The sequence below is a fragment of the Centruroides vittatus genome, unplaced genomic scaffold (genome assembly GCF_030686945.1).
Source record: "Centruroides vittatus isolate TY-2023 unplaced genomic scaffold, ASM3068694v2 contig_337, whole genome shotgun sequence".
Classification (NCBI taxonomy): Eukaryota; Metazoa; Arthropoda; class Arachnida; order Scorpiones; family Buthidae; genus Centruroides; species Centruroides vittatus.
This window is the reverse complement of record NW_027122161.1, coordinates 346,218-373,739: the sequence shown is the minus strand read 5'-3', so window position 1 is coordinate 373,739 and position 27,522 is coordinate 346,218. Positions and strand designations below refer to the sequence as shown.

General features: G+C 28.9%; 1 protein-coding gene across 1 annotated transcript; it reads left to right on the top strand.

Annotated features, from left to right (window-relative positions):
* Window positions 1-118: 118 nt before the first annotated feature.
* LOC136974038 (uncharacterized) lies at window positions 119-26,968 on the top strand. Its single transcript, XM_067268813.1, has 2 exons — window positions 119-668; window positions 22,269-26,968. Exon 2 carries the CDS (start codon window positions 22,404-22,406, stop codon window positions 24,081-24,083), a length of 1,680 nt encoding a protein of 559 aa, XP_067124914.1. The 5' UTR covers window positions 119-668; window positions 22,269-22,403; the 3' UTR covers window positions 24,084-26,968.
* The last annotated feature ends 554 nt before the right edge of the window (window positions 26,969-27,522 follow it).

Below are 27,522 nucleotides of genomic sequence, written 5' to 3'. Positions count from 1 at the left end.
AAATAAGAACTCTAAACTTAAATTTAAATATATATACATATAACACATTAACAAAGAAAACTTCCATGTTTTATTCTAACGTAACGAGAGGGCGCATCGATTCGTAAACATGGCTAGAGCGGCGTGGGAAGCCGATCGTTACTTTTTTCCCTACTAAAAAAAAACAAAACAAAACAAAAAAAAGAAAAAAAAAACAAGTTTCAAATGCTAAGTAATGCGGTAACATCGGATAAACTAGCACGGTTAGTCATGGTAACATGTACGAGACTAAAGAAGAGTTAGTTATAAACTCGATTGAACGTGGACGTTTCCATCTTGGAATTTTTCTTTTTTTATTTTTTGTTTATTTCGAATTCTTTTTTCCCCCTTTCTCTTTTCGTCGAAATGGAGGCTGCTTATAACGTCCGGCACTCTTAACTAAAAGTGAAGCAAAAAACTCCCTTTATATAATATTATTCGTAGAGTCTTACGATAAATAATTAGCCGGATTGTCTACATTGGAGATCGTATGACAGAAAAGTTTTTTATCCTTCCTCCTAATGAAATTTGTTCAAGTTCTTTTGTGATCGTTTCTCTTGACGTCTGCCATTTCAGAATGTCCGATGGAGGTGAAGTTGGCTTCGTTCCTGTTCCAAATGTCAACTTATCACTACAAAGACTATATTTAAGTAGGTATTATTCTTATAAATAAATTTATATATTTAATTATTAAATGGATAATTACAAAATGATGCCTTTTTATTTATCATTATTCACTTTTTCCACTTCATTTAACTAATTTATCTCATTACTATTGAAAGTTGATTACATAAATGATATATAAACATGTATTTTTATTGTGTCGACCTCTTTATATTTGTATTATTTATACATATGCACACGCATTTGAGTATTTTATATTATTTTGAAATGTATGTATCGTCGCTAATTTCATTTATAAAAAGTCAAAATGAACTTCTTTGTTTTCCGGCGTATCGCTTCCTCGGCTGTCGTCTTAACTTGATCGTAATCGGTCTAATTTAATTACCGATTGTATGTTTAATTTGAAGAGTTTAGTATTAACAGATATTAAATGAAAGTCTTCGCGTAGTTCGAATTCTTTTGAGAATTTGTAAATCTGGACGTCTTCGAGGAATTTTTCATATTTCGTATGACTCCGAAAAGAACGGATTGAAATGCATTTATTATTAGTCGGCATGATATATCTAATTTATATCTTATATTTTAGTAATAAATTGATAAATATACATTTGAAATTACATAAATAAAATGATTTTTACATGGAAAAAATTATCTTGAACATGATATAAGTTTGAGTATATTGTTTATTTGCTAATTTCAATTATTAATGATTAATTATCATATGTTTAGTAAAAGATTAAAAAAAGAAGTTGTGTGAAGAACTTTGTTTGCTTTTTAATATATAAATATTTTTATTTTAAATGGGGAAACTTGTTTACTCTTAAAATTAAATATAACTGCTTGATATAACATTTTTAATTTTGAATTTCGTAGTATTAGTTTCTTATTTGTAAAGGATTCTTGTAACATAAATTCTACATAATGATATTGAAAATTTTTACTGCTCAGAAAATTTTGCATATAACATTTGATAAATGAATCATGTATGTGTCACACGAACAATTATGAATTATACATTTGAATGTTATGTATTACAAAAATCAAGAGTTATGGCAACTATAAATGATTTTTTATAAATGGCACAAAAACATTTTTTTTTTTTTAATTTTAAATTATAAATTAAACATCAAAGATATTTTAATTAATCCTTATCAGATTTTATTACCAACTTTTATAATGGTTTCTTTCTTAATTCAATTTTAGTCGGTTGTACTGTCAGTTTATTATATTATTACTATGTAAATTTTGAAAAATTATTATTAATTCTAAATTTAACATTAAAACAAAAGAAATGTATTGTTATTTATGTAATTGATAATATATTCGATAGTAGAGCATGACAGTTGATTATCCTGTTTGCGTTTTATAAATTACATGACCGATATAAATAAAAACATTATATATTTTTAAAATATATAATATTTAATTTAAATATAACTAAATTAAAAATATATTGTAAAAAGTATAGATTTTTGTTTTTTAATTTAATAATCATCATTTTCCATATAAACTGAAAATTTGCTTTGGACAGTGTTTAAAACATAAAGAAATCTCAAATTTGGGTACTAAGTACAACAAAATTGTGACATTAAATTGATTCAATGTCAAATTTCATGTAAAATTTCAATTTAATTAGACGTCTCTTGGAAATCTATAAGTCCACCAGGAGATCTAGTTGCATCAATTCGAGGGATGCCAGGAACGTATCTAATGTCTGGAAGTCATGTTTTGAAATCCCCAAACCCATGGGAAGTATTATATTCTGTACGACAGACAACCCCATTTTTCTTTTATTTGGTTAACTTTTGTTTATTTATACCTGTTTTAAGTTTGTTTTTAAATTTTAATTATACTATAATCTTCGAATATATTTTCAAAATTGTTAACATTCTAATTTCTGTACTAATGGATGAGTCATTACCTTTCTAAAATATGAAATAATTGATGATTCCGAATGATGATATTAAATTAATATTCGTTATCTTGATTAATACGTTAAATTATATTAATTCTTGATTTATTAAAATTACTTTAATTGCTAGTATAGCAATAATGCAGAATTTAATTAACATTGAAAAATATATTCATTGATTGTGTGACATTAAATTTTATGTAGGATGTAGGATAATTATGTAGGATATCAATTACTGTGAGTTTTTTTTATGATAACTTTTCGTGAATAATATATACAAATGCTAAAAAAGTTGATAAAGTGTTTAAAGATTTTTAGTCATTAGTTATTTAAATATCAAATGTATTATGAAATAGAATTCTATAAAAAAAAAGCAATGATAAATTATTAATGATGAAAAAATAGTTTAAAATATACAAAAGATTTTTTTTATTATAATCTTTTGTATCTATTATATCTGTAAAGAAAATAAATGTTTTAGTTCTAAATTAGAAAATTTGTTTTATATTGTTTTTTTATTTTTTTTAATTATGCTATTGTTTCTCTCTGTATTAAAAATGGATTTGATTTAACTTTGAATGTTTACTCTTTTGTTTTTTTATGATATTTTAAAAAAAAAACATTAACAATTTCAGATTTATTAATAAAATAACAGCCAAAACAATCTCTCAGAATTGTTATATATTTATATAAACACTTGTTATAAAAATAAATATTTTTCAAACATGATAATATTTCTTTAACCTTACTATAAACTATAAATATTGTTGTGGGAAACAAAGAAATCTTTTTGATAAATTATTTGTTGAAAATAAATAATAATGTCAATCTATTAAATTTTGGCATTGACTAAATCTGACAGCAGTGTACGAGTAGAATTTAGCCTATAATTTGTTTCAAATTTGGTATATTGAAAGTTTATTAGATGTCTGAAGAGTGCTATATTAATTTTCAAATCAGTTCTATAATGAGATAGCATAAATAAAATGACTTCTTTCATATCTTGTAACAGGAGAATTATTTTTATTACATTTTCTCTTGATGATGATAGTAACAATTTACCTGTATGAAGTTAATGTTATCCTTTAATAATGCATTAATGCTAATTATAACTCTAACAATAAAGATTTATTTAGATTGAGAGTTCTTTACTTGCAATGTTAGTTTGTTTTTATACCTTTGATAGAATTTATATATATATATATAAAATCAAGTTGCTGTGTTTGATATCTTCAGTATTAACAAGATCTGTTTTTTTTTTTTTTTTGACTTAATACAGTTAAAAGTTCATAAATAATGGAAAAAATATGAGCGTTATAAGACAAAAATTTATATATTAATTATTTCTCATAGGATTAGATTCTGTTTCGCGTGTTTTTAATTTTAAATTAATTTCTTGATGATGTTTACATGATTTACATGTACTTGTAATCCTAATTGAAAAATCTCACAAATTCCAAAACTTGAATTCGGTTGAAGAATATAATGTTTCTTTAATGAATAAAAAATGGACGTTGCATTTTGATTATTGTCAACTTTATCTGATGAGAATTATTTATTCATGGAATAATATATCAGAAAAGAATTTTTAGCATTTCCGTCTTGCTAGTGATGATCAGAAGACTTAATTTATATGATTGGATAGTATTGTTTGGCTGAATGAGCAATTAATATCTCAATTAGTTTAAAGATTTTCAGTTTCAATTTAAAAGGAAAAAAAAACAAATTTTTTCATAAAATAATTTAACTGAATAAAAATAATGTGTGATGACATTATATCTGATGTTTTTTTAAATGTTTTCACAGTATAATTATTGTTTCCATTCGAGATATGCATGCCAAGAATTATAACATAGCTGCATCGAAGAAAGAAATTTAAATTTAGTATATCATAATGATCTATAAGAATAGAAATCTATTTATTTCATTATTTTTAGATAATTTTAATTAATTGAAGGTAGATTAATTCTTTTAAAAATCAGTTATTGAGTAACATAAATGTAAAAATTGCAAATTAAATGATACATTTAATTTCGTACAGGCATACAAAGGCAGACTAAATAAATTATCTTTTTTTTTTTTTTAATAATACATTTGCATTAATTTAATGGCTTTCAAATAGTTTTTTTTTAAAACCTAATTATTATTTGAAATATTAAATACAGATTTGTATAGAAACTAAAGGAAATTAATTTAAGAATGTTATAATACATCTTAATAGATTCTTTAAATTAAATATATTAGATTTCTTGAAATATTTTAACATTATTAAGTAGTAACTTGTATAATGTTGATGAATTATTTAAAAATTTCAAGTTGTTATATGTATTTTATTTATATATTCGTTTCAATTTTATACAGTTAATCTATCTTTAACATTGATAACTTGATTGATTGCTTTAAAACATTATAAAGTAGTGATTTTAAAATTAAATTTATATCTTTCAATGTGTTTTCAATCTATATAAATTTCATGAAGATTATTTACTACTGGAAAACATGGTAACTTCTTATTAAAGTTAATGACCTTGTGAATTATTTTAGTCAGATATTTATATATTTGTAATCATAGAAATGGAATTTACCAAGATGATAGTGTATTTTATAAATTGTTTTAAGTAAATTATCCAAACTAAAAATAATTAAGTTTATTTACAGTTTTAAATAATATGAATAAAGAATAAAAACATCATATAGATATTCTAGACTATTAATTCTTGTTAATTTTGAAAATTATTCTATGCACCTAGTTGTGGAAGTAAAAACAGATAAAAGGAGACATGGTTTCAGAATACACAACAATAATTGTTCTAAGACTTGATTATATTTAAATTTTAGAAATAATATAAAATTGTCTATTCAATACTTTTGAATTTTTTTATATATAGAATTCTTAAAATTAATAATAAGTAATAGGATTCTGTAAACTCCAGTAGTAAATCAAAGTGAATGAGTTCTATCAACAACATATATGTTATTTTTGGTCTTATATTGCATAATGAACTGTAATTTAGCTGTATACTATACTATATATTAGTCAACGTATACATTAACTATTAATACATAAAAACAATTTAAACAAGACTTGGAAATTGTAAATTTTTTGCTATTATATTGTATCTTCTGTATCTATTATATGCTTGTTTAATATTTTAGATATAAAATAAACGATCTACATTTGTATTAATGAAATACTTTTTAGATTTACATAGAATTTCAAATGAAAATTTCTTTAAAAAAGCTTACGAAAACTATAATCTTTGATTTGATTATAGTTAAATAGGTAACCAAACACCATGTATGTTTTTAAATTAATAAGTTTAGAAGTTAATATATATCAGTTAAAATTATTTGATGATAAAAAATAGCTGTCCAGAGTGATAGTCATGTTGGAAAGCCCTTGATGTTGGGTTTTGTAGTGAGAGTTAATATTTTATATTGGTTAACTCTGTTTTAGAATTATTTATGTTTAAAAAACTATTTATAAGGATTTTTTAAATATCACATCTTATATTTGTTAACATTAAATTCCTGTTTAAATTCATATCATTAAATATAAAATATTTTCATAAAGGGTTTAGTTTTAAAGATATATCTATTTTTAAAATGAAGCCATTAGTTCAAAATTTGCTTGCTATATCTTGTAATCCTAACTTAATCTAATTTGCTGAAATAATACTGTAATGATATCTTAAACTGGATGCTATGAGCCTCCACTATCTCTCAGGAGAGAACAGTTGTCTCTTTTTTATTATATAAAACAGAAATCTCAGACTAAACCTTTTGTTGATTGCACTGTATTAGATACTCAGCTGAGAAGATTATTTGCAGCCCATAGATGTAGTATCCCTACATTCGACATAAGAATGGAGAATGTAAGCAGCACGGTTGACCTGGACACAAGCAACATTTCACAGCCCAAGGTTGATAGTATATCGCCTTGGTCAACTTCTGTGATAAATGTTGACATTAGCTTAAAGCAGTTTCCTAAGGAATCCACTCCAGGTTACGTCTATAGACAGCACTTTGCAGAAATTCAACACTGTGACAGAAATTTAATTGCTATTTATACTGATGGATCGAAATCGGATGATTACGTTGGCTCAGCCTTTGTCTGCCAGGATGAAATCGTGGCAGTACAAATCGCACCGAATTCTTCCATCTTTACTGCAGAGCTGTAGGCTATTTACCTAGCCTTAAAATATGTAATTAGGAAAGGTCATCGTTGCTGTGTGATATACACTGACTCAGTTAGTGCACTTCAGGCTTTGATCTCATGTGAACCTAGTTCTCGCTCCATAGTGATTAAAATTCACAAACTGTTTTACCATCTTTTTGTGAGTAATTTCTCTGTAAAATTTTGTTTGGTCCCAGGTCATGTAGGTATAAGAGGAAATGAAGAAGCTGACTCAGATGCAAAGTCAGCTAGTCCTTCACAGTATACATTGCATATTGAAGGTGGTGATTTGAAGCTAGTCATTAAAAAGCAACTAGCAGAGAGATAGCAAAACATGTGGAATGTATAAGTCCACAATAAACTACATGAGATCAAACCTATGATAGAAAATTGGACACATAATAAACAGTATGACAGGAGATCTGAGGTTATCCTTACCCGTTTGAGAATTGGACACACTCATCAATACCTTTTGAAGTGTGATGACCAGCCAGTATGCCAGTATTGCAACTGCCCTCTTAGTGTAAAAGATACTGTGCAATTGCTCTGTCTTTAAGAGGATGAGTAGACAGTATCTTCGAAATGCAAGTCTGACAGAGGTTTTGGGCCAGAGGCAAAATCTGGACAATCTACTGGACTTTCTGAAAGTCAATATGTATAAAGAGATTTGATTATTTATTTATTATGTAGTTTTACCTACTTTGTTTTGCTTATTTATAGTGTAGTATATATTTGTTTTTGTTTTTTTTTTTTTGTCATTAATTTTTGTCATATGATTGTTATTTGTCATGTTTAAAATTTTTCACCATTTGCCCTGGTGCAGCTTAGCCTATATGGCTCTTGCACAAAAAACCAAAACCAACCAACCAACCAACCAACCTTAAACTGTTAATTTCTCTAATAACTTTTAAGAGCATTTACTCCTCATTTTCTCTCTTCTTTATTTTCGGTCACTATTAGAAAATCAAATACTATAATATTTCTAGAATAAGAATGGAGTTGCTATGTTGGATCTTGACTGTGTATCACTCTGTCACCTTAGCTAAACAATGAAAATTCAAACCTCATATCACATGATTGAGATTATAAAAAAACAGTCATAACAGATTATAACAGTCTAAACATATGTCCTATATATATTTTATGTTGTACAGTACTTTGTAATAAACATAGAACTATTTTCTGTCATATTTATAGAGTGAAACTAATGAATATTGTAAAATAAAGACTAAGAATCCAGGACAAAATATACTTTAAAAATGTATATTGAAGGCTTTGTAGGCTCTACAGACAGCCTGTAAAGAAACATCGACTCCACTAGTTGGGCTGCAATTTTCAAATTGCAGAGCTATACTATACATTCCCACTGTCATTCATCTGTCCTTTATCTTGAGAATGGAGTTAGATTGATGAAAATTGAGATACAGAAAGCTTGGGAGCCAGAGGTCTCGATTAGTTATATATAAACTTTCAATCTGTACTGGAAGTCACCTGATTTTTTAAATTAAAAGATGATTAAAAATCTCAGCCTTACATAGTGATGATCTCACAGTAAATAATTGCTCGTGTCAGTTTAATTCAGATGATCATGAACGGACAATTAGAAGAGTTCAAAGATTTTTTTTGTATTTAGCCTTCAATATTGTACTTTAAATTAATGAACATTGTCTCTATTCTTATTCTAGGAAAGACTGTAGAATATAACATCAACTTTCTATTATAGCTTAAAACCTGATTATATAGTTTTTCAGTTTATTAAGATGAAATAATGCTATGAAACAATATTAAATTTTTATTTTTGTTTTTAAAAAATCACTCTTGAATGTGCATAGGATGTAGCTTTTGAATTATATTATTATATGTTCTGAAAAACTATTAATACTAATGCTTGAAACTCATGTAATTCCTAATCAAACATTCAAAATTATTTTTGAATGTTCTGGAATCTTATTACTTTTACTAAATGAAATTAAAAGTTCTACACAAAAATAATTACACTTTTTATAATGTATGTATATATATAATGACAAATCTAGAAAAAATATATTAATTTTTATGTGAATTAATTTAATTACTATTTTAAGTTTAGATGGTTTAAAAATTATATTTTCCAAGCTGTGTTTTGTTTTCATTCTATTATTTAAATCAAAAGAGCTTTTCAAACTTTTGTTTCTATTCCAGTAACATTGTTCCCGTGGATGTTCTTGTCGATTAATTAATCTTCTTTCTAGTCATAAACTTGTCCATTAATTAATCCTCTTTCTACTCATAAAGTACCAAGAGGAGGTTCAACATGAAGACGGTTTATTTGTATTTATAACAAAAGTACTTGAGCAAATTTGTTATTTTCTTAGTTCAATGCACTAATATTAAAACAGTTTATCTTTCAAGAAATTTTATTTATGTATGGTTGTGATATGTTTAAATATTTGAATTTTTCTCTAACTGAATTACAGCTAAGATATTTAATTATCATCTTCTTGAAATTGTTATTATTCTAACATTACTGTTTGATTAAGAAAAAAATTCAGTCAATTGTTGATAATATAGAAATATTTGCAATATTAATTAATTATAATTCTTTTTGATTTATTTAAGTGTATCTGACATGCATTTGGTAATTTAATATTCAAAATATTTACAATTAATAGTTAATATTGAAAAATTATAATTAATTAATTATGGGATAATGATATTAAATTATGCATTAATCATTATTATATTATATTTATATAACAATATGCAGTACTGTATTTATTTTCCTTGTCATCTTAAGTTTTAAACATATACAATAAAAAAGTTTTCCATAAGGATATATATTTTTCTTATTAAATATCTAAATTTTTAAAATTTAATTTAATTCTTATAAAATTAGTAAACCATAATTCATTTATAATAATTTTTATCTTATATTTAATCTAATTAACTGTGTTTAATTGATGAATTTTTTTGCTACTCTACTTAACATGAATACTTTTATATAATAAATTCTAATCTTTATATTTAAGAATCATTTCATTAATTAATATGTGAATACAATAATTAATTTCATGTGATTTTATTGATTTCAGTTTGTTACCATAGATGCTATTTCACAAATTCAAATATAAATCAAGTTTTAAAAAACGGTAAACCTCTTCTAACTCCGACGAATAGGGGGCGAGGATTGTCCAAGTTTACGAAAGTCTAGTTACAGGAGTGTTTCCTCCAACAACATTGACAAATTACTGTACTGTATAGCAATCAGCTCTATACAGAAGTTTTACCGAGCTGAAATTATACTACTGAGTTTATTATTACAGGAAATGAACTAGAAAATTTTCATGACCATGCAGTATATAGGCTAGTCTTTAGTAACTTACATAAGAACAATATTAATAATAAAAGTTCCACTATGTCACTAAACCAATAAATCAGCAAAAACCACTCACTTTGGAAAGCAAATGTTTTTGTCCATTTTTAAAAGGACATCTTCAGGCTGGTGTTCTAAATTTGAATCGTGTTTTTTGAACAGATCTTAATCTACGTTGCCTTCATTGATTGGTGGAAAGGTTGTATATAGCATCTTTTGTGGAATGTGACATTTCTGTTGAATTGATATATATTTTCCATGGGTTTGGGATTGGGATTGTGCTAACCTCTATATAGTTGATGGCTTTTTTCTTTTATAATCTCAATGTACTTGAATATAATGTAGTGAGAGTATGATAATCAGTCAAATTTTGACCTCCTGGTTTTTTTTATTCTTTAACATTTTTACAATCCAAGAGCCCAAAAATATAAAAAAAAAATTCTTTAAAAAGTGTGCGTCAGCATTTATTTTGTATTATATCTCAGAAGTTGAATGGACCAAAAATTTTGAAATTTGGCAGGTTTATTTCTGTATATGAAGCATCGATGCTATTAAATTGTAGTAGTTAATGATCAAGGCAGTGGGAAGCACGTGTCATATCGTGATGGGGTCAGACTTTAAGGTTTTACTTGTTATTAGCATTTACAATTTCTTTAAAAACTTACTCCCACCTCTAAAATAAGCATTTTTTTGTTTTTATAATAATATAAAGTTTATTTTTTAATAAAATCTCAAATTATGAGTGCAGGGAAAGTTGTGCATGAACCCTTGCCAGTTTTTTTAATTGTTGTAAGTTAAGTTATGCAAAACCCAGAACTTCTTTTGAAAATTTTGCAAATTTATCAGAAATAATCTAAGTGGCGCTAAGATTTTGGACATTTAAATAATTCAATTACTCTATGTATTTTTATTACACCAAAAGAAAATAATATGATTATATTTAATTACATAGTTTTATAGATGTACAGTACATTGTCATTTAAAAATCAATCAGAAAGTGATCTGGATCATTTAGGATTTAGGTTCCTATACTATAATTAATAAAGTTAAATATGCAATTAAGGAGTCATAAATTAAGCCCAACAACTTTAATCAACTGTATAGAAAACATTTTTCTATTATTTTTTATTCAGTGGTGTAGGATAGTTGAGAATGGCATAACATGCTGAAAATGTTTAAATATTTATTTTAAATCAAGTACGAGGGCTATTTTTTAAATAAGGTCCGTTTGTGAATGAACGTGAGAATAATGCGCAATCATGGAAGTATGCATACGCTTCTGCTCCGAGCAAGCTTGGCGTGCGTTTTGACGCCATTTGCAGCCATATCGCTGTCTGTATGCTGAGCTGTAAAGTTTAAAATGTTTAAGAAAATTGAGTCTCCCGCCGACTGTGAGATACGATCTGTTATTTCGATTCTTGAATGCAAGAAACTTTGCAGCAGCGAAATTCACCGTCAGATTTGTGAAGTTTACGGTGATAATGCTATGAGTGACAGTAAAGTTCGAAAATGGGTAAGAATGTTCAAGGATGGGCGAGTTAATGTGCGTGATGAGCCACGCCCTGGCCGACCTTCTCTGATTTCTGAAGATTTGATTCGTGATGTGGATAACAAAATTCGAGAGGACCGACGATTCACGATTTCAACGTTATCAATTGAATTTCCACAGATTTCAAGATCAGTTTTGTATACCATTGTTTCAGAGAAACTGAATTATCGAAAATTGTTTTCTCGGTGCGTTCCAAGACTGCTTTCTGACGATCACAAAACAAAAAGATTAAACAGTGCTTTATCGTTTTGACTTGATACGATCATCCACACAGTCCAGACCTTGCACCCAGTGATTTTCACTTGTTTTGATACTTAAAGGAGTTCCTTGGTGGTCAACATTTCAACGATGAAGAAGAAGTGAAAACTGCAGTCGTGGATTGGGCTTCTTGACAGGCGGCAGATTTCTTTGAAGTGGGAATTCAAAAAATTGTTGAGCGGTATGACAAATGTTTAAACAAAATGGAAATTACGTAGAAAAGTAGATAAAAGTATGTAGAATATGGAAAAAAATATATTTTAACGATATTTACAGTATTTTTCTTCTTATTAAAAAACGGACCTTATTTAAAAAATAGCCTTCGTATATAGAAGTCTGAAAGTTTACATTATGTAATTTTTTTTGTTGACTTGAATAAAATATAATATGATATTGGTGTAAAATCAGCATTTTTTCCTCATACCTGGACAGTCTTTTTATATTGTTTCCTAATATTTGTCTTATGAATTAGATTTGAGTATTTCGTTTCTCAGATTACGTAACGATCTTTTGTTTTTTTCATGGTTATCGTGAATTCAGCCGAATTACATTGAAAACAATGAAGCTATTTAAGATATCCATGGTTATCTCTTACCTGTGAAAAATTCTGAAAGTTCGATTCCAAAATGACAAACTTGTGCCTTTGCTGTCACAGTCATTCACCTATCTTTTAAGCCTGGTTATGACGAAAGTCAAAAACTTGTGCGATATATATTTTAAAAATACAATACAATCTCTCCAACTGATCATTAATAAGAATATAATGCTTATCATATATCACAGAAGCAAATTAATTATTCTATAGAATCTACAACATTCATCTGAAATTATTTTTTAATTGCCATAACCATTTTAAAAATATAATTAACACAGGAATTAATTAATTTTTATAAAGTTTGTATATTTAACTTTAAATAATACAAGATACAAAAATTATATATTGCTATTAACACATATTTAAAATTGTTATATTTTTTGTAAACATTTTTCAAGAAATTCTATCTCTGTCCAACGAAAAGTTGTGGTTTTTAACAAGGAATTAATACAAAGTTCAATTATATTACATAAGGAGCAATTTCCTTTTCAGAAATAGAATTTTATTGTATAGATTAGAAATCATTAGGCATATTATTTCTAACATTTATCATAAGAATTGAACAATTCATTTATTTCCTATTATTGTTTGAAATACTGTAAATAGTTGAAAATATTTATCAGTTCAGCTGTGTTTTATTAAACTAAGTTCCAGCTTTTGGATTTAATATCTTGTAAACATGAAAATTTCCAGCATTCACTGTTTAAAAACAAACGTTTTTGGCTATATTCAGTGGCCTGTGTCAGGTTAAGCAAATGCTATATCAAATGTTCGATATAGAATCTGCTTAACCTGACGCAGATCACTGAATGTAGCCAAAAATGTTCGTTTTTTTTAAACAGTGAATGCTGGAAATTGAGAGGAAAGTATAAATATTTGTGTCTGTGTTTTATCATCTTAAAAAGATATAAAAATTGTGAATTTATCAATATGATGCTGGAAATATTCTTAGATGTAGAATTATTATTATATGTTTCTGGTTGAATTAATGACTGTTTTACCTGTCATTTATGATAAAGACATTATTTTAGCTAGGTCTATTCTTCCTTCACACATGACTAAAATAATAGAGTACTTTATTAGAATTATTGTTGTTAAGGATAGTTATTAGGAGAGAACTGAAATAACAACTCTCTCTCCAACTTAATAGTAGTAATGAAACTGTACAAACATTATTAAAAATTAAATAATGAGAATGAATAGGTTAATAGGTAAATAATTAATTAAAAATAAAAGTTTTAATAGTGTATTTAACTTTTCTTTTTCTTTGATTCTTTTTACTTTATCTGTAATATCATCAATTTATAAAATTCCTTTTTCCTTCTGAATTTTTTAAGAACAATAAATGCTGCATCTTTTCAAAGTTACTTTTCTTTACAAATCATTCATTTACTTTGTAAAGAAAAGCGGCGTCAAATGAAACACTATCAATAATTACTTTAATATTTCAAACAAAGAATGTAAATAAATTTTTAATTCAACAAACCGAAAATATAAATTCTTGATTAATGTTATGATAGCAATTTATGAAATAAGTTTATATTATGTCAAAAGCTTAAAATTTATTCAGTTTTGATTTGCATACATGTAAATTTTATTTTGCTTTTGCATAATATATAGTTTGACACACAAATTGTCATTAAGTTCTAAATTTGACAAATGCTTTTAGACTTATAACACTTTTCTTCTGAATATCAAAGATTAAATCTGGATGTAGCATTGATATTTGTGAAATGTATGAAAAATAAAGTTTATTTCACATAATAGATTATTAAAACTTCATAGGATAGTATCTATGACTGAGGACAAAATGGAACAATAGTGTTACTCTTAAGGGTGTAATTAAAATGAGAAAAGACATCTGATAGGACCTAACAAATTTATATTTCTTTCCAATTTATAAATAGAAACAGTTGTAAGTTAGAAGCTGTTATAATATGGTTTAGTATGGTTAATGAGATTAAATTACAAATCTCATAATTCATATGAAATGTCAACAAACTCATTCAGTGGAAATATATATTATATATTCCAGTGTGTGCATGTTGATCACTTTGATTTTTAACAGAAAAATCACATTACTCTAACTGTTTATGTTATATAAACTTTAACTAATTATTAAGCTAGAAATTTTATATAAATAAATAAAACTGCTTTCGGATATTACCGAGGACTAATAATATATAATTTACTAAGGGTTTTTCTTAAGCTTTATTGCTATTATCATCATGGCAAAGAACAAGAATTCTATTCGAATGTAGGATGAAAAATTTTACATAATTTTGAATTTTTGATTGCAATGTATATAGTGTAATTTTTATTTTAACTTTTGTCTTTATAAATAATTTAAGTGATCACAGTAAGCATATTCTACTTAGATTTGCCACTCCTGGTATAGGGAAATCATATAACACACGTGCCCAAAGTGACACGTAAGGAGAAGTCACTTGGCATGTAACATATCGTACGATTTCAATTTATCATCTGTGTTTTTCAGTCATCCTTTCGGCTTATCGTCCTTTCTCAATCAGCTTTCATACACTTATTCTAATTAAAGCATACTCATTTAATTTCTTTAAATGTCAGTATTCGAAGTCGAAAACTTTGACTCACAAACATGTTTAAAGCTAAGTATGCTTACTATATGGCACAAGGGCTCAAAAAGTTTGCCATCCCTTCTATAAGTTTGCCATCCCTGCCCTATACTGATGATAATAACTAATCAGTGGCATTAAGTGAAGTAAGCAATGCTTTTTTTCCAAAAAATTAACTTTTGTTTTAGGAAAAATATAGCAATAATTTGCTAAAAGGGTGACACAGATCACCTGTACACCATTTTTTAAAATAAAGGAAATTGAATTTTATTAAAATGTTTAGGATTTTTGATAAGTAAATTGGGTACACTATCAAATGGTGATATTTTCAATTTCTAATACTTGCACAACATGGACTATCCAAGCTGGAAATCTAAATTAAAAAAATGTCAAAATATCTATTTTAAAAATTTGATAATTTTGTCTCAAACATTTTTCTGAAAATGCTTCCATGGAGCAGTGACTGCTTCAGTAAGCAGCAGGGTATACAAATGGGATGGATTATGTGAAATTTTTTTAGCAATTTCCTACAAGTTATATACACGAGAATATGGTAAATGCTAATTCTGAAAACATTAGATATAATAGTCACAGATATTGTTATAAACTGAGTAGATTCTACTGTTGTTGAATAAAAGTTAATAGAAAACAATTTTGAGTATAAAAAATTTGATAACTGCCATTTTAACATTATTAATTTTTTTGTGTTACCAATTAGGCAACACCAAATTTTTAAAATTATACTCAGAAAATTATGGTAGATGATAATCTGTAAAACTCAATTTGAAGGTAGTGAAATTTTAAATGTTGCAGGTTGTTTATTTATCTGCAAAATTTAAGATCAAGAAAATGCTGTTTGATGTGTTCAAAGCTTGCAAGTCATGTATAAAATCAAACAAGCTAAGCAAAATTAGTACTTTAGTAATTCTTTGTTTCTTTGTGCATTTTCTATTCCTCTCTTGATTAATATTGATAAATTTACTCAACTGCCTGTGTGAAGCAATCTGAGAGAGATATTTTGGTTAAGATTGCACTAATAATAATCAAAAATTCAGTTTTGTTGACCAATTTGTTTTAAACGAATTGTCCACCGAAAGTAAGAATAATGATGTTCTCATTTAACTTGTTTGACTTTATAAAAATACCCTATAATTAAAACAAAATTTTGTCATTTTTGCAGTCATTTCTATTTTTTCCATTCCCCTATTTTATTTCTATTTATAATTACATCCATAATGAATTGCTAAGAGAAAAAATAGAATGTTTTCATTGGTACTGTGGAGGTGAGGGGTGTACGGAGGTGCAGGTTACGAAATGGTTTTATTTTTGTTCTAGTAATTGCTAGAACAAAAATAAAACCATTTCGTAACCAAATAACTTGCAAGGTGTGTACAGTGTGCATTATTCAGAGGAAATTATTCCATTTCATTGTGTTATTCCTGCTACAAAATTGGAAACTATTAATAATTACAAATTAACTACTTGCTTTTTCTTTTGGTACTCCCATAGGATTATACAACAAATTCTTAATTTTAATGAAGATTTTATTATTATTATTCGGTATATTAACCGACGATGAGTAAGATATGAAAACGTATCATAAATTAGTAAAATTTTGTAATTATCCGAAAATTGAGGAAAGGAATGAGTGGAAAGAAAAATTAATAGTAAACCAATCATCAGTTAATATACCTAATAAAACCTTTATACAAAAGATTCCTAATATTAATTTTAATTACAATTAAGTCTAATGACAGTTCTTAATGAGTATGGACTATCATTGATTGCAAAAGTCCAAACTCGCGAGCAATTACCTTAACTGCTATGCTTAGACATTATCTTAAGTTTCTCATTGAGATTAATAGCCTTCCTCTTCTCACCAGCAGCAGGAAACAGAGCAAAGCATTTTGAAGACAATGGCTATATTGTAAAACACAAGAAGATATAAGATTTTATTAAAATAGTTGCAAGAAATTTCATTAATGCATCAAAATTTGAATTCGAACTGCTCTACTAAGTGTTTTCTTGTGGATTGAAACATCGTAACAACTACAGATGCTCCTTGACTTAGTCTAGAATAGAAGGAATGAATGTGTCAATCCTAATGTTATATGTATGTTTGAAAGTTTGAATTTTGCAATGTCTTTATTGCTACTTTCATTGTCTTCATAATCTTTATCTAACTAGTCATGGTTCCTCAAATGCACCCTTGAAATCTTCCAATCCTTCAAAATCTATTTATTATACCTAAATTTCTTCCATGCATTTTGAAGAGTTAGTTTTAATTTCATTCCAGCTGATATAGTATCAGAAGTACCATATTCAACCATATTTTAGTTTCGTTAAACTCTGTTCACCTTTATTGTATTCAATGAACCAAGAGATTATAAAGACATGTAGGAATAATCTCTTGTTTGTTTGATTAGCAAGATAGTGTTGGAATGATTAAATGCACATTTTTCCATTAGTTGTTATTACTTAATGCACCTCAGTTATGGCTTGTCCCTAATTTGTATGATCATTTTACTTATATCAATGTCCATTTTCAAAATATGCAAGTACCACACATCGTTTGGCAGGAATGACGTCAACCCTGTATTTTCTTAAAACAATATTATCATGTCTGTTGTTTTTCACGCTTGTCTGATGACTTGCTTCGAGTTTATCTCCCAGCCTCCAACAATCATGCAACGTCATGAGATAATCGCATACAATACAGTGACCCATTCATGCCGTGCAATGTGATTTTTTGCATCCATCTGACTGCTTCTATCTGTTTTGCAATCATGTGACGTCTGTCATTTTTGAAGGACGTGAAATCACACTCGTCCGACATTAGCCTAAATCTGAAGTCTATTAAACCGACTCTACTGTATTTAACAGAATTAAAGAATAAAAACACATTTCCTATTTATAACTATATGTATTTCTAATTATCATTCAAATTTGTCTTCTTAAAAATCTCATTAAAAGTGGGATATTACTTGAATTCAAATGTAATATATTTTTATCTATAATTTTGATATTAGAGTATATTGAAAGTAACAAGATGTCAGTTGTTAACCATTTGCAGTACTAGATAATGTAAAATGTCATTTCCAGCCTAATGCCAAGCAATGTTCACTAACTACCAGCACTGCCATCTGTTGAGCTAGTAAGAAACTACTTGTACTTTTTGTAAATTCTTATTGACTGTGGTTACGTATCATATTCTGTAGGCTTGTTTTATAATGTGCATTGTATCAGCTGTTCAAATTAAGGTTATGGCAGTGCACAAAAATATCAGTTTAAGTAACCAGGGAATAAGCGATTTTCTTGAAGATATTCAGGATTCTAGCAGTAAAAATGAATTTAGTGATGAAGGCAGAGACCAAAATACAACTACACACGATGTCAGTGATTCGTATAATAATGAAGCAAGTATTCTTTCTGAAAGCGATGCCGAAGAAGAAGGTGATTTGTCAGAGTGGAAGTTGTACACAGAAAATGACAATGATTTTGAATGTTTTTGGTTTATAGTGGTCCACAGTGTAATAGGCCAGCAAATAATGAATTTGTATAATACAACTGGAAGTAGCATGATGATTTAGTACTATAAATTGTGAATAAAACAAACTGGTATGACAAAGAAAAAATGTAAGCAACTTCACTGAAAAATTACTCAATTTGGAGTGATTGGAAGAAATGAAAACTTTGGTTGGTGAGCTATTGAATATGGGAATTAACCTGATATAAAATTGTACTTCTCTGAGAACTGGTTGGATAAAGTTTCATTCTTCAAAGACATGTTTTCTTGTCAGATTTCTCCAGCTCTTTTGGTGCTTACATTTATCACCATCTTCTCCATAACAAACTCAAGGTATACACAGGTAGACAAAACTGTTGTCGTCAATATATTTAACAAATATTGTGAACATTGTGTCACATCGGTATAACTTATAGGAAATCCGGCACGATTTACGACCTGCTATGTAATGCTAAGTACGCGATAGATCGTGACAGGGCCCCAGGGATTTATTCCATCCCCATCAGGGACGATAGGTTCAGTAGGGATTTTGTTTACATTGGTGCAACTGTTCGTTCTATGCAGAAACGTTACGGGAACATCAGGCGGACCTCAAAAACAATAGGCACACCACGGCCCTTACGACATTCGTTTCCGACCCGGAAATTCGCGCGGACTTCCTGAGCATGAAGTTGATATGGCGTGCCTTCCGTTACGATCACGTATGGCACCTGGAGGCATGGGAGATGTATAAAGCCAGCGTCGAAGGCACCTGCATCAACTTTAAGGACGGGGACCCTGTTGCGCATGTGTGGAGGTACCTGTTTGAAGAATTTGAACGGTGCCGGGCGGAGGGGTGAAACGCGACACGCATGTTGTTTATTTTACGGGCAACACCGTTCTAGTGGTCTGGTGGGGATGACCGTTACTTCTCAACCTGAAGAAGGCCTCGGCAGAGGCCGAAAACGTTAGTTGGTTCTCTATCATGTACAATACTGTGAAAGGCTTTAATCTGTCTCTCTGTGGGGCTTGTGAATTTGTGTGTTGGCTGATTGTGCAACAAGCTATGTTTTTGCTATTCTTCCATACTTTGGGAAGACCATAACTGACAGTTTAGTGCAACCAGACTTTCTCCCATTAAAAAATAGGATTATGCTGTCCTATAAATATGTTGCTTCCAATGATAAGTACTTCTGGCATCCATGTATTATCCATGTTTTTCTTAGGCCCCATATAAAAGCTTTCGCCTCACAGGCACAGTTATGACCAACAGAAAGGGTCTACCAAATGAAATGAAGAAACCAAAAGAAATGGATAAGTGTGCTATCAAAAAGATGACAAAATTACATTTATTGCTTTCAAAGCAAGCAAGTTGTTACAATGCATAGTACATATTATAATGTACAACTCAACTTCTCTTTGACAGCTTGTCCAAACTATGAAATAAATTTTTATAAATCTATAATATGTGATTATACTAAAAAGATTGATGTTGTGGACAGAGCAAACCACTATATTTCCAACTATCCATTTGCAAGGAAGTCTCTGAAGTGGTGGAGGAAGCTATTTTTTGGCTAATTGTATATAGTAAACAGCTACATATTATATTTCCTTGATACAAAATGATGGGAAGGGTTTGTCACCAATTAAAAAAAATTGATCAGGCAGCTGATGGGCACTATGAAACAGGAATGGAAGAGAATGGAAGACCTTCAACTACAGATAAGAGGAAAGGCCAAACAGAAGACCCATTTCATCATGAAATTTGAGAGAAGGTGCACATACGGTGCTGTCTGTAGTGATAAAAAAGAGACAGTTTATTACTACGAAACATGCTCCTGCGAGAATTGAACGGGAAAGGGAAACAACTCCAGGATGACTTCAACAGCTAGTATATGTCAACTTTCTGACACGAGAGTTTCAACTTACGCTTTCTCTGCATTGAAAGTGACACATTTCCTGCAATCTTTTGATATCTTCAAGGTATTTACTGCTTTAATATACCGAGGAACGGCCGATTCTAGCAGTCATTGCCTGTTACATCAACTGTCTGGATTAGTGTCTGTGCCTTATCCTGCCACTGGGATCACCGAGTGCTTCACCTACCTTTACACAGAGGACTATCACACACACTTTGAAGATGAACTGTACCAAGAACTTCATGTTCCTCCCGTGATTAAGGTACCAAACTTTGTGAACACACTCTCTCTCTCCACAACGATAGTGCATATAACCACAAATACTGTAGTTTATTCAACTAAGCGATATCTTGTACAAATTTTTGTGCCATCTAATAAATGTTTTAAGTGTAGTAAACTGCATCAAGTGATTTCTTTCAACTGATTCTCATCATTTTCTACTTCATCCTCTTACCTCTAGTCTCATGTACAAGACTGGTTAATTAATGAAACATTTTATAGTTAAAAAACCATATATACATTATTTATGATGATTCTGTCATTCATATATAAATGTCTATATACAGAATTTGTAAATGTCTTGTCATGAAAGAAATATTAATTTTTTTAAATATGTTATTATACTTTCATTGTAATTGTCTAGTAGTCTATCATTTTATCATTCTTTAACACAGCTAGACTTGTTGCAACTTGCTTTGTTATTTATATTCTGAGTATTTTTGAAATGATTAACAATGCATCGACCCTGACCCAAGTGGAATGTGAGAATATTGATTATTATACTATTAAATCTTCTGTAAAACTTAATGAAAATGTAATAGAAACATAAAAATTGACACCTGTAACTTTTTATCGCAAATTTGTGTTAATGATGTACTGACAGACCTCAATGAAGAAAATTTCCGAAAGCGTGAGGATCAGTGGAGATGGTATATTACTTCTGAAGACGATACTGTAAATATAACTTTATGTAGACTGATATTAATGAGAAATCTGCAGTTAAATTACTTTAACTGGTTCCCTTTCATATTTAAAGTTTTAAAATCACATCAATGATCACTAATATAATCTTGTGATATATTTCTATTATTAATGTTTATTTTTTTGCTACAGTTAAGTTCAACATTATTGAAAACAGTAATATATGTAGGGTGGAGCAAAAATCATTTTACCAAATGTGCATGATTGTAATAAATTGATATGTCTTCAGAATAATGAATGATGTTTTGAAATTTACTTATTATCTTTAATAATATAAGTAGACAATTGTCTTTGTTATTTAGTATAAGATTCGGCAACTTCATGACCTTTGCCAATATCCTATCCTGAGTCCCTATTTAGTATAACTACCAGATTTAAATCCCAAATAATTGAGGTTTTTAAAAATATATGGATACAATTCCTTAGGAACACTTATGCTCATGATAAAATGACACTTGCTCTATTCCTATAAATAAAGTGTTTAAAAAATTTTGAGTTTTAATTATTCAAAAATAAAAAATAGTTCTAAAAAGAGGATGTTATTGACAGTACAAAACTGTTTAAACAAAGTTGTTTCAGTCTTGCAGTATGATGTTTCATATATATTAAAGCCGAAACCAGAAGAAAATATCTATAAATTAAATTAACTTTTGTATTTCAAACATGTAGTTATAGAACTAAAGCAACATCCTGTTTTTAATGGAATCTATTTTTTATCCATAGAAATAAAGGATTGATGATGATCAAATAAATAATCATAAAAATTATTTTACTATTTACACAGGTAAACAGGAAACAAAAATATCTTCCTTGGCCTATATTACACATGTTTGAGTCATGAATACTATAGAAAAAATTTCAAGAAATTTTTAGAAGATTCTTCTGTGAAATCACTTTTTGTGATTTACATATTGTAATCATGCAGAACGGAACATATCCTTGGGTTACATCCTCGTCGCTGAGTCAGAAAAGCTGGCCACCTGGCTATCAGGCAAGCTTGACTGACTTATTTCTGAAAAAGAATCCTTTACATTTTCGAACAGGAATCTCACAGCTAGCAGCAGCTTCTAGTTACATTGAGAAAATGTCAAGTTTAAGTGATAACGTCTCTCAGAAATGTCCCCATCCAGATTCGAAGGACAAACCTTATCCATGTGATATTTGTCAACAGTATTTTACTCTGTGTAACAATCTCAGAACGGACTGTACTTCTAACAATAATACGCCCGTTAGTACTTCCATTAGTACGTCGACTCCTCAAGAAAGAAAACCGATGAGTATAATTCCGAGTCTTTCGGAAAGATCGCCGCAGTCTGTTACAACTAACTCTTCGGGAATCCAACGCAATCGACCACCTTCAACAAAACAGTTTCCCTGTCAGGTATGTCAGAAGTACTTCACCCAGAAAGGTAATTTGAAAACCCATATGATGATTCATACGGGTGAAAAACCTTATTCGTGTCAAGTATGTGGTAAATGTTTCACTCAAAAAGGAAATGTAGATACTCATATGAAAATTCATACTGGCGAAAAAGACTTTGGTTGTGATACTTGCGGTAAGCGATTCACACAGAAAGGTAATTTGAAAACCCACGTGAGAAGTGTTCACACTAAGGAGAAGCCATTTGCTTGTGGTGTCTGTGGGAAATGTTTTTCCCAGAAGGGTAATATGCAAACCCACATGAGAACGCACAATAAAGATGACAGATTTCCTTGCACTCTTTGTGGTAAGACATTTTCACAAAAAGGTAATCTAAAAACACACATGCAACGACATACAGGTCAGCTGCCATCCAGAAGATCATACGGATCTCGTAGTTCCTCAAAGCGTTCCTCCGAAAATTTACATACGTCTCAAGCATCTTCCCGCTTTTCTTCATTTAACACTCATCCATCCACTAGACAGTCTTCTCCTATTCATTCTGACACTCCCCCAAAGTCTTCAATCAAATTACCATTAGACATACCAAATTCAAGAAGTGGTCTTTCGTTATCGTATAACGTGGAGTCACAGTTGGACTGCAAGCCTCATTTAACTCCACCGCATCATAATATGTCACCTCACCAGTCAGACATTTCTAGCCCTTCTCCTGGTGGTGATTTAACCCCTCCATCCTCTCTCCATAAATCACAACAGGCCCACATTTCTCAACAAACTAATCATCTCTCTTTAGAAGCTTTGTCGCAAGTACATATGCATGCCACTAATGCTCATCATACTCGTATTCCCAGTCCCGCACCGCTGTCGAACACTTCGATTCCGCTCTCCACTTCCGAATCGGATTCTCGTCCATTTTATTCCGCACCTCCAACACCCGTACCTGGTGCTACAAGGTGGTTGCCACACGCAGCTGCGAGACATTACGAGTCTTTTCAGCCACATTCTGGTTTAAGTTCCTATAATGTTATGTCACAACATACTAATCCATTATCACAATTGTCACTATTTGCATCTAATTCTATGTCCCATCATTTATTAAGTAATCAGCAGTCAGAATCTGAAAAACAACCCCCTCCCTCTCATACTTCTCATTCGCAAATTCACGATTCGCATTTTCATAACTCTAGAAATCCAGATTTTTCTCAATTACTGGATTGAATTTGTTTTAAAATAATTTTTAAGATTATATCCCATTACGATATTATAGCGATTTATAAGATATTATATCGAGTATATATCTGTTTATTCTGCTTTTTTTTAAAAATGAAGCTCAAGACGATTTATCTAGTTACAAGCACATTATATTTCCAATTTGACATCTGATGTTGAAGTACAATCATTTGGCAGCTACGAGCGGTCCCCTCTCTTTTTAACGCAGTTTGTTGACGATATTTTTCTCTCGTATATATTAAATCTTTAATATTAAAATATACAAGATAAATCCTTTACCTGTTATATTAAACAAATCTTTCTTTGGTTGTTAAAACAACCTGAAAAATAAAATATTCAATTTTTTTTTCTAAAGACATTTATATATATGTATTTAACGTGATTGTTTTATATTTACCTTTTTCTGTCCGAGTTTTTTGTCCATTCTTTCATAAGTTCCTATTAAGGAATATCGATATAGCTCAAAGATGTATATGTTACTGTACAGAACATTTTTCTCCCATTTGGACAGGGTTTAAAAAATAGTTTAGAACGGGAAAAGTAGATTAAATATAGCCAATATTTCTTAGCTCTTGCACAGTAACAACTGATGTGCTCAAAATAATTCTAGTACTTTCATATTAATAGTTGAATAATCATCATTTTACTGATGTTAAATATTTAAAAGTATCCAATTAGTACTAATAATACTACTATACTACTACTAATACTACTACTACTACACAGAATTACCTGGTAGCAGATTTTTCAAGCAGTAATAAATGTAATTTTACATTTTTAAATGATCTGCAGTCTAGAATTCTCAGTTTAGTATTACTTGTATGTGATGTGAGTGTATTAGGAGGAAAAATAAAATAAAAAACATTTTTGAATTTCTTAGTGAAGGTCTCAGGGCATCAAAGCCTTTTTTTAGAATAGCCCAAGAGGCGCAAATGATTAGAAAAAAAAATATGCAAAACTTGCATTTTGTCACTGACTTTGCAAATACTAAACACTAAGCCCGACAGCATCGTTTGCAAATTCGTTAGGGATGCCATTTTGCGAGGGCCAAATTTTACCAAATATTAGTTCCTGCCCATCTCATCCCTACATTAAATACTCTTTTAAAAAAAAATATATATATATATTCCATTGTACAGGTTGCTGTACAGCTAGAAAAACGAATTTTGTGCACGAGTGCACAGTTTTGAGTCAGAATAATGTTCCTTTTTACTTTATTTTGTTTTTTAAATTGTTTTATAGAAAATATTGTAGAATATTCCATACATGTGCTTAAAAATTCGCTGCTTACGATCTTTAATAATATGCGAGCGGATATTTTATCAGAATTGTCGGATCTGTCGTCGGTGGTATCGAGATTGTATTTTTAATCGGATTTTGTCGACAGTAAGTTTAGACGAGCGTAACTTTGTTAAATTTTATATGTTTTTTTTTTTACCTAGTGCCGCTTTTATTGCAGTAGGGCCACGCTTTTTTAATTTTATTTTTATTTTTTGTTGTTGCTGCTGAAATTCAGTGAAATTATCATATCTGTAATTTGGATTGTAACCAGTTTTTGATATACATATATATATATAAATATATAAAAAGAAAAACAAGAGAAAAATTGTTAATAGTGAGAACTGGAAAATTTGTTTGCTGTTTTTTTGTACAGTAGGTTACTTGTTATATACAAAGTATTTCCAGAAAAAAATAATCATGTGTTTTGTTAAACATGGTAAAACCATGTAAAATAATGTGTTTTGTCTCAGAATGATAAGCCTTTGCCATTAATACTCACTAAGTAGAGTTGAATTATAATAATGTCCATTATGTTTTTTTTTTTATATCGTCGAGGAGCACGGTCGTTAACCAAAGTAATCGTGAGCACATTTCGGCAGATCGTCCGTGCCGTACGAATTTCTTCTTACGGCGAACGTCAAATATTGTACCGGACGGAACACGTTGAATGTTAGTCATTACGGCAATACGCTCTTCGATCTTCGTGTATTCGTCAAAACAAAGTTTTTCGTAATTTTATTCAGGGTTGTTTACGGCATTGTTAATCAAATTGAACGGTTGCGTGTTGCATTTATGTTGTTCCCAATTACGTGCACTTGTTAGTGAATGCTGTGCAAAAATTTAAAAAAAAGCTTCCGCTTAGTCATTTTTACCCGTTTGTTTTTTACGTTTTTAACAATTCTCGTGCCAGCAAAACTTTCGTTTTACGCAAAGCTAATTATTAGCGTCCGAACAGATGCAATTTCGAATAAATCGTGCTTCGAAGCATACGCACTACGGCGCTTCTCGGCTTTTTTTTTTACATATGCACGAAAGTCAGTCTGTTTGACGATCGAGCACATTTATAACTATAAAAAAAAAAAAAAAAAAAAGCATTTGTGATGAATTCTCGCTTGCAATGATTGTGCAATTGAATATTTTACCGCAGGATGTCATTTATTTCAGAAATGGTATTTTGCATAGATTTGTACGAAGTACTTTTTATTGTTTGTTTGTTTTTTTTAAATGAATGTTCCTTTGTAAAAGAGAAGGTAATGAAAACTACGTTGGATATTATCCACTCGCCAGCAATATTATATACGTTAACTATTATTATTATTGTTTTTAATTGTTAAATTATGGCTTCCGCTATTAATTGTGATTGTTTATTTGGTTTTTTTTAAACTGGAGTTACCATTGTAACTTTATTACTGCAAAGTATACAAAAAAAAAAATTGTTAAACAAAGCATTTTGTAATGTAGAAAGTTTGAAAAAATATTCATTTTTCTGCTCTTAATTGTAAACAAATTGTACATTTTCACAAATGATCCTTATGAAAGAAAAAGATCACAGATTACAACTTTTATAAATAAACCATCATTGATTCCTTGGAGTTTGTCGTCTTCATTTTAATTTAATTCCTTAGTTTTAAGAAATTAATTTAAAATAATTTTAACTCCTTAATTTCCCGAATAAATAGTTTTGGAATCTATATTATTAATAATTAACTATAATTATAACATACTTAAATTAAATAATTAGAGTTGTGATTTCAATTAATAGTAATTAATTACAATAACTAATTCTGTAATGTACATAATTTTAATAGTAGTTTCAAGGATTTTAAATTATTATTAAATTACATCATTAAAGTAATTAAAACTATATATTTTAGGATTTATATATTATTAATTATATCTTTATTTTATTTATTTTTAAATATATTACTAAGTATAATAATAATTCAAGGAATTTAAATTACTAGTTAATTATTATAATTAAGTATCATTAAACAGATCAGTGTTTATTCATTAATAAATTAATTCTAGAATTGGTTGCCATTTATAATTAAGTTCAAACTTTTAATTAACTCATTTTAAGTGTAATTATAATTTTAAAAAAAGTTAAAAGTGATTAAAATTTATTTAAATCCAAACTTTATTCAAA

Bases quoted from the DNA above. Each gene is read 5' to 3' on its own strand.
- LOC136974038 (XM_067268813.1), top strand. From the start codon at position 22,404: ATGCAGAACGGAACATATCCTTGGGTTACATCCTCGTCGCTGAGTCAG.